The sequence below is a fragment of the Anopheles stephensi genome, unplaced genomic scaffold, assembly GCF_013141755.1.
Source record: "Anopheles stephensi strain Indian unplaced genomic scaffold, UCI_ANSTEP_V1.0 ucontig30, whole genome shotgun sequence".
Classification (NCBI taxonomy): domain Eukaryota; kingdom Metazoa; phylum Arthropoda; class Insecta; order Diptera; family Culicidae; genus Anopheles; species Anopheles stephensi.
This window is the reverse complement of record NW_023405236.1, coordinates 47,517-60,298: the sequence shown is the minus strand read 5'-3', so window position 1 is coordinate 60,298 and position 12,782 is coordinate 47,517. Positions and strand designations below refer to the sequence as shown.

The 12,782-nt window shown below is 43.8% G+C and overlaps 1 protein-coding gene across 1 annotated transcript in view; it reads right to left on the bottom strand.

Annotated features, from left to right (window-relative positions):
- LOC118516472 overlaps positions 1 to 12,782 on the bottom strand; it is a 56,323-nt gene that overhangs the window by 18,757 nt on the left and 24,784 nt on the right. The window contains exon 3 of the mRNA XM_036062390.1: positions 9,372 to 9,507. Coding sequence (XP_035918283.1) covers positions 9,372 to 9,507 — 136 coding nt within the window. The remainder of the gene's footprint in view (positions 1 to 9,371; positions 9,508 to 12,782) is intronic.

Here is a 12,782-nt window from a genome sequence, read left to right as displayed (position 1 = left end):
ACATCTCGCTCCCACACACCTTCCTGAAACAGCGAGTAATAAAAAAGCGATGGGTGGAGGGGGAAAGGAGAAATTCCGAACGGAAGGAAGGCACTGAAAATGATGGTGTAATTTGTCTCAACATATCTTCTTCTGACATTTCCGGATGATGCAGAGCGCTGGAAAGGTGTGGAAAAGTGAGGCCCGGATGATACGTATACGTACACATTTCGTACATTTGGCATGGTAATGATTTTGTGGCCATAACCCGTTTTTCCGTATCGGAGGGTGAATGTGGTGACTTTGGGCGATTACCGGCAGTCCTTCTTTTCCACGGCAGTGCTTTCGCTTATCAGTAGCCAAGTAAGGGTAGCAGCAGCAGCAGCCAGTCCACACACAGACAGTAGTACGAAACATACTCGGGTTTTACGGGCTCGTTTCGTTCGCATAATTGCCAACCCATTTCCGGTTCCGGCACCGGACCGGACGCACGGGTAAAAGGGGAGGGTTTGGTAAATTACTCCCTTTAAATTGAGTTAATTTCATTAGGAAAATTTTCATAAATTGAATCCCTTCCTCCCCCGTTTTCCCAGTGTTTCATTCATTTCGATACACAACCACCGCTGGAATGAGGTTTTGGCTACACGGTACCAGCCAGCCAGTGAGGTTAGATGTTGTTAGAATCCCCATTTCTTTACTCGCACGGCAGACAGACATACCGAGTGCTATGTGTGTGTGTGTTTGCTTGAAATAGGCTTCGAAACTTTGCTCCCGACACGTGCAGCCAGTTGTTGGGTTTTTTTGTTTGAGTAACAACTTTTCGAAAAAAAAATGCGTGTGTGTTTCGACCCCTCTTCCATGGGAAACCCATTGCGCGACAGTCATTATTCATTCTGCACGTCGCACATCTGTGTGTGTGTGTCCGTAGGGGGAATGTCAACCAAGCTGCTGCGGTGGCCACCGTCATACTTTTGAATGGGCCAACGGCTGCTAACCTCCATTTTGCCACCGCTAGCTTTCGAGTTGGAGTCGAAATTATGTCGTCAACACCGTACCGAAGACAAACGCATCCGTGGAGGATACGAGTTGTTAGTACGATGCGGCACGTACACAAACACACACACACACACACACACACACACAAACAGGATGCGTGTTTTGTTCGGTACCTCCAATTTTTGGCTAGAGCTCGTCGAAAAGACACACTGACCGAATGACTGACGGGATACGTAAAGCAGCAACGCCAGCGTAGTCAGATAATTTAAAGGGAAAAACAAACCCCCCCCCCCCCCCTCAAGCACACACACAAACAGATATCTGTGTCAGCCAGCCTGATAAAAGGAGGGTAAAAAAGGGAACTAAAACAGTAGCCCACCAACGCGCAACAACAGTTGAAACCGAAACTGAAGACGACCAGCTTTTGTCATAAATTTTAATTACGTACCACATGTGTATGTGTGTGTCGGCGGGCGTATAGTTTTGTGCTGCCATTGCGTCGTGTCGCACGTTTTGTGATTTGTTTTAGATGTTTGTTTTGTGTATGCGAAAGCCCCGAAAGATGTCACAAGGTGGCACATTGAAAGCTACCGGTTTTGTAGAAGGGTTTTTATAAAAGTTTAGCAAAAGCGGCATGGGCAGGCAAATTGTGTTTACGGGGATTTATATGCGCCTTTCGTTATGCAATTTAATGTTCACACGCTGTTGAATCAAACAGGAGGCTAGGATTTAATACAGCAGATTGCATAACTTTGGGCGCTCTTACTCTCAATTGCTATATTAGGTGAATGTACTAAAATAATAATTACTTTTACAATGAAAATCAGATAATACAGCATTTTTCGAGAATATTCTTAATTATTTTTAACCTTCCTTTTATGTTCTACAGTGAATTGTAAATTAAATAACCAGAATCTTCAAAGTTAAAAGCTGTCGCTTGTTTTGTGCCCCTTTCAGAACACTTAAAACAAAATCCTTTAACGGCCAGACATTGCCCAGGCAGGTGGCTCGCCAGTACTAAAAAAAGCCATTTGTCAGTTTTAGCTGTCATTAAAAAGAAACACAGTGCTGAAACAACAACTGGAGCAATGGTAGAGCTGCACTGGTCTACCACCACACGGTGGCCACGAAGTCTGAATGAGCAATTTTGTTTTTGTTTGTGTGTGTGTGTTTTAGCTGCCACGTACGTGTTGTACGTGGGTTTGATTTGTAGAAGATTTGCAAAGGTGACAAAAAGTTTCGCTTTTCGTCTGGTGGGAGATAATTAGACTTGGGCTCTGATTAAGTTGTGTTCTGTGGGGTTGGGTGCGTTTAGAGGTGACATTGTGCTTCGTTATGTTTGTAGAAACCCTCGAGAAGGAAGGTGATTTTATTTATTTCAGTTTTTCTTAATAAAATTCGATTGTGTTAGAAAAAATTTCTTAGTATCTTTAGAGTCTATAAGTTGTTCTTAAAACCTACAAGGACAACAGTGTGTCACTTTTATTTTCAATGAAGCTTTACATTTCAATTTAAATTTTACATGGCTTCAAAAACACATTCTCCTCTCGCAAAGCCACTGAACACAGCTCAATCCAATGCAGCTGTACAAAAGATCCCCCCTTCCAAAGTTCTATCTTAAATCTGTGTCCATTTCCGAAGCGACACTAAGCTTCGTTCTTCATCCTCCGCCCGAAAGAAGCAACTATTCGAGTGTGTAATTGAGTGTTTGTTTGTGGGACCGTGTTCTATTTCACGCTGCCTCCATCCATTGCATCCTGCCCTGACCATCTATAGTTATCGAACTTCCCGGTTGAATACATGTCTTGCTTCCGATGGTTCGAAAGGACCAACAACGACGACGACGATTACACACCTAAACCCCTACCATTTCTTTCACACTTCTTCAAGAACTTGTGAAAAAGGGTTGTGAAAGATTAATCCCTTTCGTTTTTCTTGGACGATCCCTTTCGTACGGGATTCTCCTGCTCCGCTCTTGCACGAGCTCTTTGCCTTGAGCGTGTGTGTGTGTTCAAGTCACGGGACGACGTGTGACATGCATGAATCCGATAAACGGACGGACTCCCAACGAACAGCCGGTCGTTGAATTGAGGTTCTGACACATTTGCCTTACTGACACTCTCGGTCGAACAACGATGACTGGTTCGTGCCGAAGGGGGATTCGGTCCGGTCCGGTCGGTGATGTCCAACTCGTACAAACTTTACAATATACATACACATACTCGTTACTGTTATTCCCGGAGTGCAGCAGCAGCAGCACTTTGTACCTTGTGGGGACGGGAACCATTCCGTAGAACGGCTTCCAGAGCAAGACTGTGCGAGCTTTATCTCAATCCCCGTTTCTCCATTTCCGGTCACTTTGTTACGATAACAACTGTATCCTTTCCCAGACGCACCAGCGTCTAGGGTCCGGTGTATTTGCTTAAGTCGATTTGCTTTTCCCTTCTACTACCAGCATTTCTGCATAATCGTCATTCGAGTGAGGTTTGACCGGACCCGTCTACGGGCGCAAGGGTGACATGGCACGAACCCGGGTTAGCTTTTTGGTATTTACTAAGTACATCTGTTTGTTGCCACACTGTTTGGGAAGAGGTTGGATTTGCGAGCGAGCTTTGCCCGGAACTTTGTTGGCTCACACTTCCGCAAAGGGGACCGGGCAAGCTTTCCCTTATCGAAGCCCACGTAAACTGGGCCTGTGGAGCGCGACGAACCTCCTTCTTCTTTGATCGTTCAAAGGTGGCCAGTGCTGCTAGTTCATTTATATTTCATCTGATTTGATATGTGAACTTTTTGGCAGATGACTAAGCCCCGGCCTGCGTGTAAAGCTAGTGTGTCCCACACTGTCCACTGTGGATGGACAGTTGAAGTTGTACCCGAGAGTCCTCGTGCTCCACCGAAATGGGGAACAGATGCACGTTACTACTATCGTGTGTCTTTGCACGCATTCATACCCAGCTCTTGGGGCAAAATAGGGTTCCATTCTGCCAGGGCAAAAACCCTACAGTCGTCCACAAACGCTCAAGCAATGTTTATTTATGTTGAAATACATGTTTTATTTGTGCCGAGCAAATAGCAATAGTTTCGTTGTAACGACTGCAGCGCGCGAACGTACTTCATGGGGCGTACACTGATGGTTGGAAAGATTGGACACCGTTTGGGAAGCAAATGGAGCAAAGAAATGTTTTGCCTTTGGTGGGCGAGTTTTCTCTGGGATAGGTCATTCGGAAAGGAAATTGCTAGGTTTAACCCCTGGTATGGTATGATGGAGTTGCGAGCAATTGCATTCAATTTCTAGCCGCTTTCTCAGAATGGCCGCTTGCTTCCGAAAACGAGGCTGTGGGACAATATAGTCGGCCAGCTACTATCGCTGTGCATCGGTCGGGAGGGTTTGAATTATTTGCAATATCCTTCGCCGAACGGGAATGCAGTTTTCTTATTGAATTTTTCGTACAAAACCTTATGTATCGAGGGCATATCGTGTTGTGCTGGGAATGAGATTCTCTAATCCGGGTTTTCCCCTGTACGATAGGATCACCGTTCGTGCGTGCTCTAAAAGGGACGTTGGTGTTATTGAATGCAACATTCAGGTGAAATCGATCAGGGAAAATCATGCTGAAATCTATTGCATTCCCGTTTCCCCATTGTGGATGTTGCGTTGGATAAGAATAAAGTTAATGAAAGGTTTCCCCGTTTGGTGTTATGATGTACGATGAACTACACTTGTAATACTACCGATGAGGAATGCCACAGGAGTAAGCCATTTTGGAGAATAATAAACGCAGCGTGTGTGCAATGTAATATCTTGATTTCGAAGCGATTTGCAATAGAGAAATAGCTCGCCGCTAAGGAGTTTGTACTGATATTGGAAAGGTTTGAGACATTGTTAGCGAGGAGCCTTAAACTATTATTGTGATTGATAGAATCAGCTGCTCGGGAAGATTATTCTGATATTGGAATATTTCGAGATATTTTTCAAAATAATTATTTCCTAATCTTGTAGCGTTTTATAAATTTTTTTTTCGCTTGCAACATAATTAAGCTGCCGTCGTTTCAAATTGGAAATTTTTTTTTTTCATTTCTTCAAGGGTAATTGAACTCAGCAATGCTATGGCGAGTTTCTGAAACCACCAATTGATAAAAAATGGACAAAACACTCTTCTAACGATCGCAGGTCTTCGAATATTGAATCGATTAAACAATTTCTTGCATACTTTCAGGGACTATAAGTCTTTGTTCATGCCTAAAAATTTCCAGTAAAATTATTTGATTAATTTGTTAGCAAATTGTAAAAAAATACAAAATTATTCTATGCCTTGACATTCTCTATACAAAGGTGACATGTTGACGAAACTCCCAAAAGTATGAAATTTGTTACTCCTAAGCTTATGATTTAAAATCGTGCGTAACACTGTTTGTTTCCCATTCCTCATTTATTTATTAATCTTCATGGAAATATTTGAAATAATTTAAACATTTTCAAGTGTCCTTATTTACTATTTGTACTAGCTTTTAGATCGTGTAACATGATTTTAATGAAAATGCATGCTTTTTCACTGTCAACATATTCCAAATTACCAACTGTGATAGGCATCACTTTGGTCAATACGTTAATGCTCCCTAAGAAGCGTTGAGAAACAAGTTGTTCTGCTGTATAGAATGCATGCCATAGAAAATGGAAAGCAATCAAATTCATCAATAAATTTGCCTAATTTACAGCACCACAATCCCAAATGAACGGTTCAAATTAGATTTCTTTGAGCGGTTGTTGGTGTTTGAAATTATTCGGAAAATTGGAAACCAAACCTACGCCACTTCTAGCCACAAACTTTTCCCATCGAACATCGAATAGCTCATTTCGCAGCCACTGGGACTGAGTTTTCTTGAACCGGCACCAGCTCCAACCGTTGCGATTGACAGACGTCGTCTTCGTTGGCTCGACCGCCACGATGATCGTTGTTCGGGATGCGGGAGCTTTTCCGATGGTCGAATTCCACACTGGTTGATACTGGTTGAAGGTTCAACTACCCGAAGGTGGTTTCGAATCATCACTTCGTGCACACAGGATGCACACACTCACTTGTCAACCTTTTTGCAATCTAGACCCCTTTTCTGAGAGGGCGAGCCCTTTTTGGGAGGAGAATGCTCTGCGAAACCGGATTCTATGCAGCTAGAATTCGAATTTGCAGCCAGCGCTTTTCACGTCAACCCTCGTCTTCGGTCCACCCCCTTCGGTCCCCTTCGTCTTCGGTCCACCGGAAATGTGTTAAAACGTTAAATTATAAAAGTTTCTCACTTCTAATTATTCGCCCGACTCGAGTCTCGAATATTATCACGACACTTTCCCCGGTACGGTGTAGAATAGTTGGCCCGTATAGTGTCTACGTGTGTGTGTGTGCCCGGTTGTGAATGAACTCGACGACAACCCGAAAATAGTTTGACGCCTTCCGTTTTCGACCCTCCGATGCCCGGATTTGACTTTCCGCGTGGCCCTGCGTTAGTTCGCATTGTTTGCCCCATCCGGTCAACCGGACGTATATGGCGGTGGATACTCGGGTTTTGGTACAGCCCAACCCGATCGTTTTGTTGTTCCGGCGGTTGTTTTGAGGTTTCGTACCGGCTGTACATGCTCGCATGGGAGTCACTTTTCCGAAGTTTCACAGCTGCTTCCGGTGGGCAGCGATAGGGGGGAAGCAACTGAGGGTCTTTGTGGGACGTGTCTGTGAACGCAGTACACAACAGCATGTAGCATGTGGTTCAACCGAACTTCAACTGCATCCGACCGGATCGTTCTGTGGTTTTGTGTCGGTAGGGCTAGCTGACTCCAACAATCCCACCAACACCACCTTCCACGACCACTGTGGACAGGGCACGAGTACGAGTGCCCCTATTAGTGTTAAAGATGGGGTTGGCGTGGGTTAATAATTCGCCCGCTTGGAAACGGCTAGCAGACGGAGTGAACTCGCTTTACTCAAACGAGGTAGGATAATAAACCAGTGTTAGGGCAATGTGTATGTGGCATGACTTGAATGAATGAAGGTCTTTCTAACCTGTGTCCGTCTAAGTAGAACTCTTGCTCTCAGAAGCGTTTGTGAGAGGAATGCAGATTGACCTATTGCACCGGTTAGTAAAATATGTTCCCATGAAGTACACCTGATTGCCTACTTTCAGACGTTTTTTTATCTAATGAAGGTTATTTTCACACCTCCGCCGTGAAGTTTTAACACACTAGCACTAACTAACCTGGGGGAAAAAATCCTACAGTAGCAGGTTTTTATGATGCTTAACTTTAACTTTGAAGGCTTCCTAAGATGCAATTCCTCAAAAATCGAGATCGAAAGTGCAATCGATTTTCTAAAAAAATAAGCTTTATGGGATTTTAAAAATAGTTCAATATTTTTTTGCTTAAAAGAAAGTTTTTAACTAAAACTTCAACTTATTTTTATATAAAAAGGGATCTTTTAAACAATATCTTTAATGAAATGAAATACTATTACTAGGAATGTGTTTCTTCTTCTTCTTCTGCTTCTACTTCCTTGGCGCTACAACCTCGAGAGGTCTCAGCCTACCTTTTCTGGATTTCTGTGGCCAAATTTTACTTTTAGTAAAGTAGACAGCCCTAAGGGCGGTCCGGTGACCGAGGTGACAGCGGCGCCGGTCTTCACACGGCAGGGCCGGGGTTCAAATCCCATTCAGACCGCCTCACCGTACGAAAGGCTGACTACTTTTCTACGGGTAAAATTAAGTCACAGAAAGCCAGAAATGGCAGGCCGAGACCTCTCGAGGTTGTAGTGCCACAGAAGAAGAAGAAGAAAACAGCCCTACGTACGGGGAGACGGTCTGTATGGGATTTGATCCCCGGTCCTGCCGTGCGAAGACCGTTGTTGCCACGGCCACAGGACCACCGTCAAATTTGTTTCCTCTCGTAGTAAAAAAAATTAAATATTGATCTATTCTTGTATGTTTCACACTCCATTTCTTCAAAATAATTTTTTCATGAATTCCTGTGTGAAAGTTTTGGCCTGTTTTCATGTAATGTAAATGCCAATGGCTCATGTCTGTAGATGGCGACGCCCAGTACCTTACTTAAAGAAACGTCACGTCATGAAAATATATTTATAATAAATGCTAATATTGTTACTTGTGCGTAATTCTAACATTAAAAGTTACAAAAGGGGTAGCCTAGAGGTTGAGGCGACTCTTTTCACACGACAGGACGGGTGTTCAGATTTTACCTGGAAAGTCCTACGGAGTAAGGACTGACTATTCATCTACGTGGTATCCAGGAGTGGTCGTTTAGCCAAACAGAAGTTTGCATCTTTTTTAAAGTATGAGGTTTAGGAACTGAATAAGTAAAGAAAGATCTTTAATTTTGATATTTTTTTAATCAAATATTTCAACTGAAAAACTATACAAACTTTAAATTGAACTACGTGTGTAATATGTTTTCATAATGCTTACATTAAACGCAACTTATATCACTCTATATCGTGTCCGTATGGCATGCACACTATCTGCAAATGGAGACGCCTAGTACTTTACTAAAATAAGTAAAGTTCAATAAATGAATTTTTATAAATGAGTTCATCGAAAATTTTGAAACGGTTTTATCGAACTTTTAGTGATTTAAAAATGAATGTGCTCATAACCGTTGCATAGAATAAATTTTGCAGTGCATAATGAATATACTTCCCGGTTTCCAGCTAAACAGACAACTAACAAACAAAAAATCTGACTGCGATTTGTTCTACTCCGTCCCATAGTGACCTCTAATCAGCACCATTACAGGTAAATGCACCAGAAGGGGAGTCACATTTTTACACACAGTGTAGCCCCATTTAAGGGGCACTATATCAATATCAATCTCACCGTAATCCCCTTGCTAAAGTCAATTTATCTATCCGTTCCGTTTAGCAATGGAGCGTAAAAGTGATTACAGTGCATCGGTGCATCGGTGCCAAAGGTTAATAAGAAGAAAACCCCCAAAAACCTATGCATTGATTGTCCATCAAACGATGACGACCCAGACCACAGGACCGTTACATAGGTCCTCCTAGTGCGTGGAGGGGTTTGTCCACCGTAACCCCAACCCAGTATGAAATCAATACGGTCGTGCAAAATCTCGCCCCCGAATGTTGAACGTACGTGTACGAGGGTACGTGATTACCGAGCTACCGGCTCAAAATTGACCAACGACACGACCAACCGGTACCCTGTTCGGGGTGTCCCGGCTGGGATAAGGGATAAAGTTTCGAGAGAAAGCCACCAGAAACGAGCTGCTAGATTCAATGAATATATTGCGGAAGATGTGCCGGTGTGCCAGTGTGCTGTTGATGAGGTTATCCCGGAGCATCAGCGTATAAAAAAAAAAAGAGATGGTGAGGCGAAGGTTTACTCACGGGCAAAGTTTGTCCAGCTCCTCCTTCTTGGTCACGAACGATAGCTCCGATGTGGCGGACAGGACCTGTAGGGGTCTCGTGCACTGTACCAGCTCCTCCTGTCCACAGTCCTCCGTAATAACCTGTCGCACGAGCGCTGCAAGAACGTGGGAGAAATTGTGCAAAAAAGAAGGCAAAAAGTTAGACAAGAACGTGCAACGATGCATCGGATCCGTTGGATGCACTGGCAATGGATGTCCGTAGCGGCCAGGGTAACGATCCAAACCTCCTTCTTCCTGTGTGTGTGTGTATATGCGTGGGTGTGCGGGGGCGATTAGGACAATTTCAATCATGATACGGTGCTACCAACCCGCGCGAAGAAAGCGACCAAAACTGATGACCCCAAAGAAACGGTTTCCCTAGCACCGAAAGTGATGCAACTCCGGCGGTGCGATACATGTGGCGCTTTATGCGCTCGCCTCGGTGTGAGTCCACGAATGGTTGCGATATTCCCGGGATCAGTGCAAAATGTCCCCGGTGGCGATTCCGATCAACCGTTAACATTGATAGGTTAATCGGCCGGTGGCTTAGTAAGCGAGTTTTGGTGCATTTTTGCACAAAAAAAACATCGCTTTGCAAACGGTGGATTAGAACGTCGAACGCTGCTCGAGTCGAGTGTCGCTGGACGATATTCATCTCATGACTCTAAAAATCTCATTTAATAACAGCGAGCTGTGCAGTGGCTTTTTGGACTCGTGCTGTGAGCTGTTTAATTTTGTTACACATTATGTGAAACGATTTAATAAACAAGCAGGATTAAATGTTTCTTTAAAATTCGTGTTAACTTGTTGAAAATTATTCATTCTTGGTAAAGGCTCATCATGGTGGTCCATTACTGAAGCCCATAGTTTATTTTAAAATTAATAACTTATTCGATGAAAATCCTATCCAGCGCACCCTGGTGGGATCGATTGCAGGTCACAGTGAGTTCAGGTCAGCTCCTATCAGCGTCCGGATTGCTTCGCTCAAGCATGTTAAAACTGCAAATTTACTACGCCACTCCACATCGACTAATCTCTTCCATTATTTAGCTACGCCATTTCAATCAATCTATCCCGGGCGCACTCATCCCTTTTTCCCAGCTAGGTTGGGGGCAACGGGGTACAATGGGGACGGTGCAAGCAAGAAGTACATCTCAATTAAGTCCATCTCAAACATGGCCCAACCCGGACCGTTCCCCACCCCCAGATTGTCCCAGGCTGCTTGTTGGGAGGAATCTCGATGAGATGTTAAAGCTCCGTAGAAAGATATTTCTAAGCTGAGCTATTTTCTGGAGCTAAAGGATAGACGGGTGCATGTATCCTTCTGACATTCTACTGCCCTGCTGCTGGTAGGTTAACTTATAAGGCTTCCACCATACCAACGCGAGAGATCACCCGAGTGTCCGTATGTGTGTGTGTGTGCAGCGTTATGGTCTATAATAATTATCGTCCCAAAAACCCATGCTTTGCTAAACGCTTACGAGCCGTTTCACTGAGTAGGTAATTGATTTCAAACTTAAATTTAATACTCGCCTTCTGGAGTTGGGAACCATTCCATTTGGGAGTTTTGGAACCTATGCACACATATACACACACACACATACGTGATAAGTGCTTATCGTGCGATGGTGGGAATCGTTTAAAAGAGGCACCCATTAAAAGCGTTCCTTGGTGCGATGGAGGGGCCCGGTGGTTCACGATTGCAAAAGATGATATTCAAATGCGATTATGCCCACAGCGGAAACAACATTTTCGATCTATTTTAGATTACTGGCGGGTGCGTGAATTAGTCGATAACTGATCGGTGGACAGAAGGGCTTTTTTTTTTCGCTGTGTTCGTTTTGGAATAGCAAAGCTCTGCCGGGCTTGAGCTATAAGAGAACCATTGTATATTTATTGGTAGTTTTAAAGGTGCATGTGTGTGAAAATGAAGCTGATTCAAGTGTGTGATAACTGAAGGATACTAGAAGGAATAAGCTGTAATTTATTCATAGAACAGCGAAGATGAATTTCCGGAAAAAGATTTTATCTGGTCGGATACTTCTCTATTTGTATTAAATTACAGATTCATATTTTGTATCAACAAGCCAATCATACACATTGGCAACTGTTCATCATACCAGGAAATAATAAGCTGCAACAAATTAATATTACCATATAATTGGCAAACTCGCGCATGGCACACAAAAAAACATCCCAAAAGTAAAATTTTATTTTCAAGCGCCTGAAAGTATGCAATGATCATAACAAATGGTAGTTCATGGATAACATGGATGATTATTTTCAGCAATTTTGCTTCACGCTTTTACACTTTTAACTACCCAAGAACAATATTATTTTAAGAAAAAAAAGCACTCACAAATGTCCAAAATAATTTGTGTCCTGCCTAAAACTATCGCCAGCTCGTTATCCAAAAAAGGTAGTTAAGCCTCATCGAGCTTGCAACGACAGTGCCCAGTTTTTGATGCAATCGCATTCAACTAGTTGCTCATTAGATAGGCGGCTGTGCTCTCTCTCTCTCTCGCTAGAGAATAGCTCCATCGACTGAACCGACAAGTTCGAGCATGTTCACGTACGTACGTCAACCCGTTAAAGTTTTGCACGAGGCCCTGAAGCGTTCTTTCCAATCAACCGGTACCGTACCTCTGGCCTTAGGGCAGAGATCGAGACCACCATACCACTCATAGCAAACCGACCAAACTGCCGATGATGGGAAATAAATTAATTTATTTAATTATGTATTCATTTTTCATGCCCGCACGAGGTGACCGCTCGCTCTAGTCTTCCGGCTACGGTCGACGCTTACCGAATCGAATCGCCAGCCCCGGTAAGCTCGCTAAGCGCACACATCCGGTGCGCATCCGTGTCGGTAAGCCGAACATTGTTGTCACGGTGCGACTAATTACCGGAAGATTATGAACTCGAAGGCACCCGTCGATGGCAGCGATGCACCGCGCGTTCGTTGCATGACGGGCATATTTTGTGCGTGTGCAATAAAATATCGAACGAAACGGACAGGGGTAATGCGTCTAATATTTTTCGAACCTTTCGGTGCTCGTGTGCTTGCTCGGAAATGGTAAGAGATTTTAATTACAACTACTCACAACCACGATCCCCGTTTCCGCATACCTGGCCACGCACAAAACTGCCTACTTATGCCTGCATAAATTGTCCACGGCTACCGGGCTTTTAGACGAAACGATTGTATTGCTACCGACGGTTGCCAATCGCTCTAATAAGTAGATACATTTGCAGTGCAAGGGGCATCCCATCCCCATTGTTGGGATGGGACGAGGATAAAATAAAATACTGCCCCAACATCATTGTTACGTCACTCGAGTCGGCACAAGCACGACTAATCCCTTAGTAACGTGCACATTTCGGTGGCCAG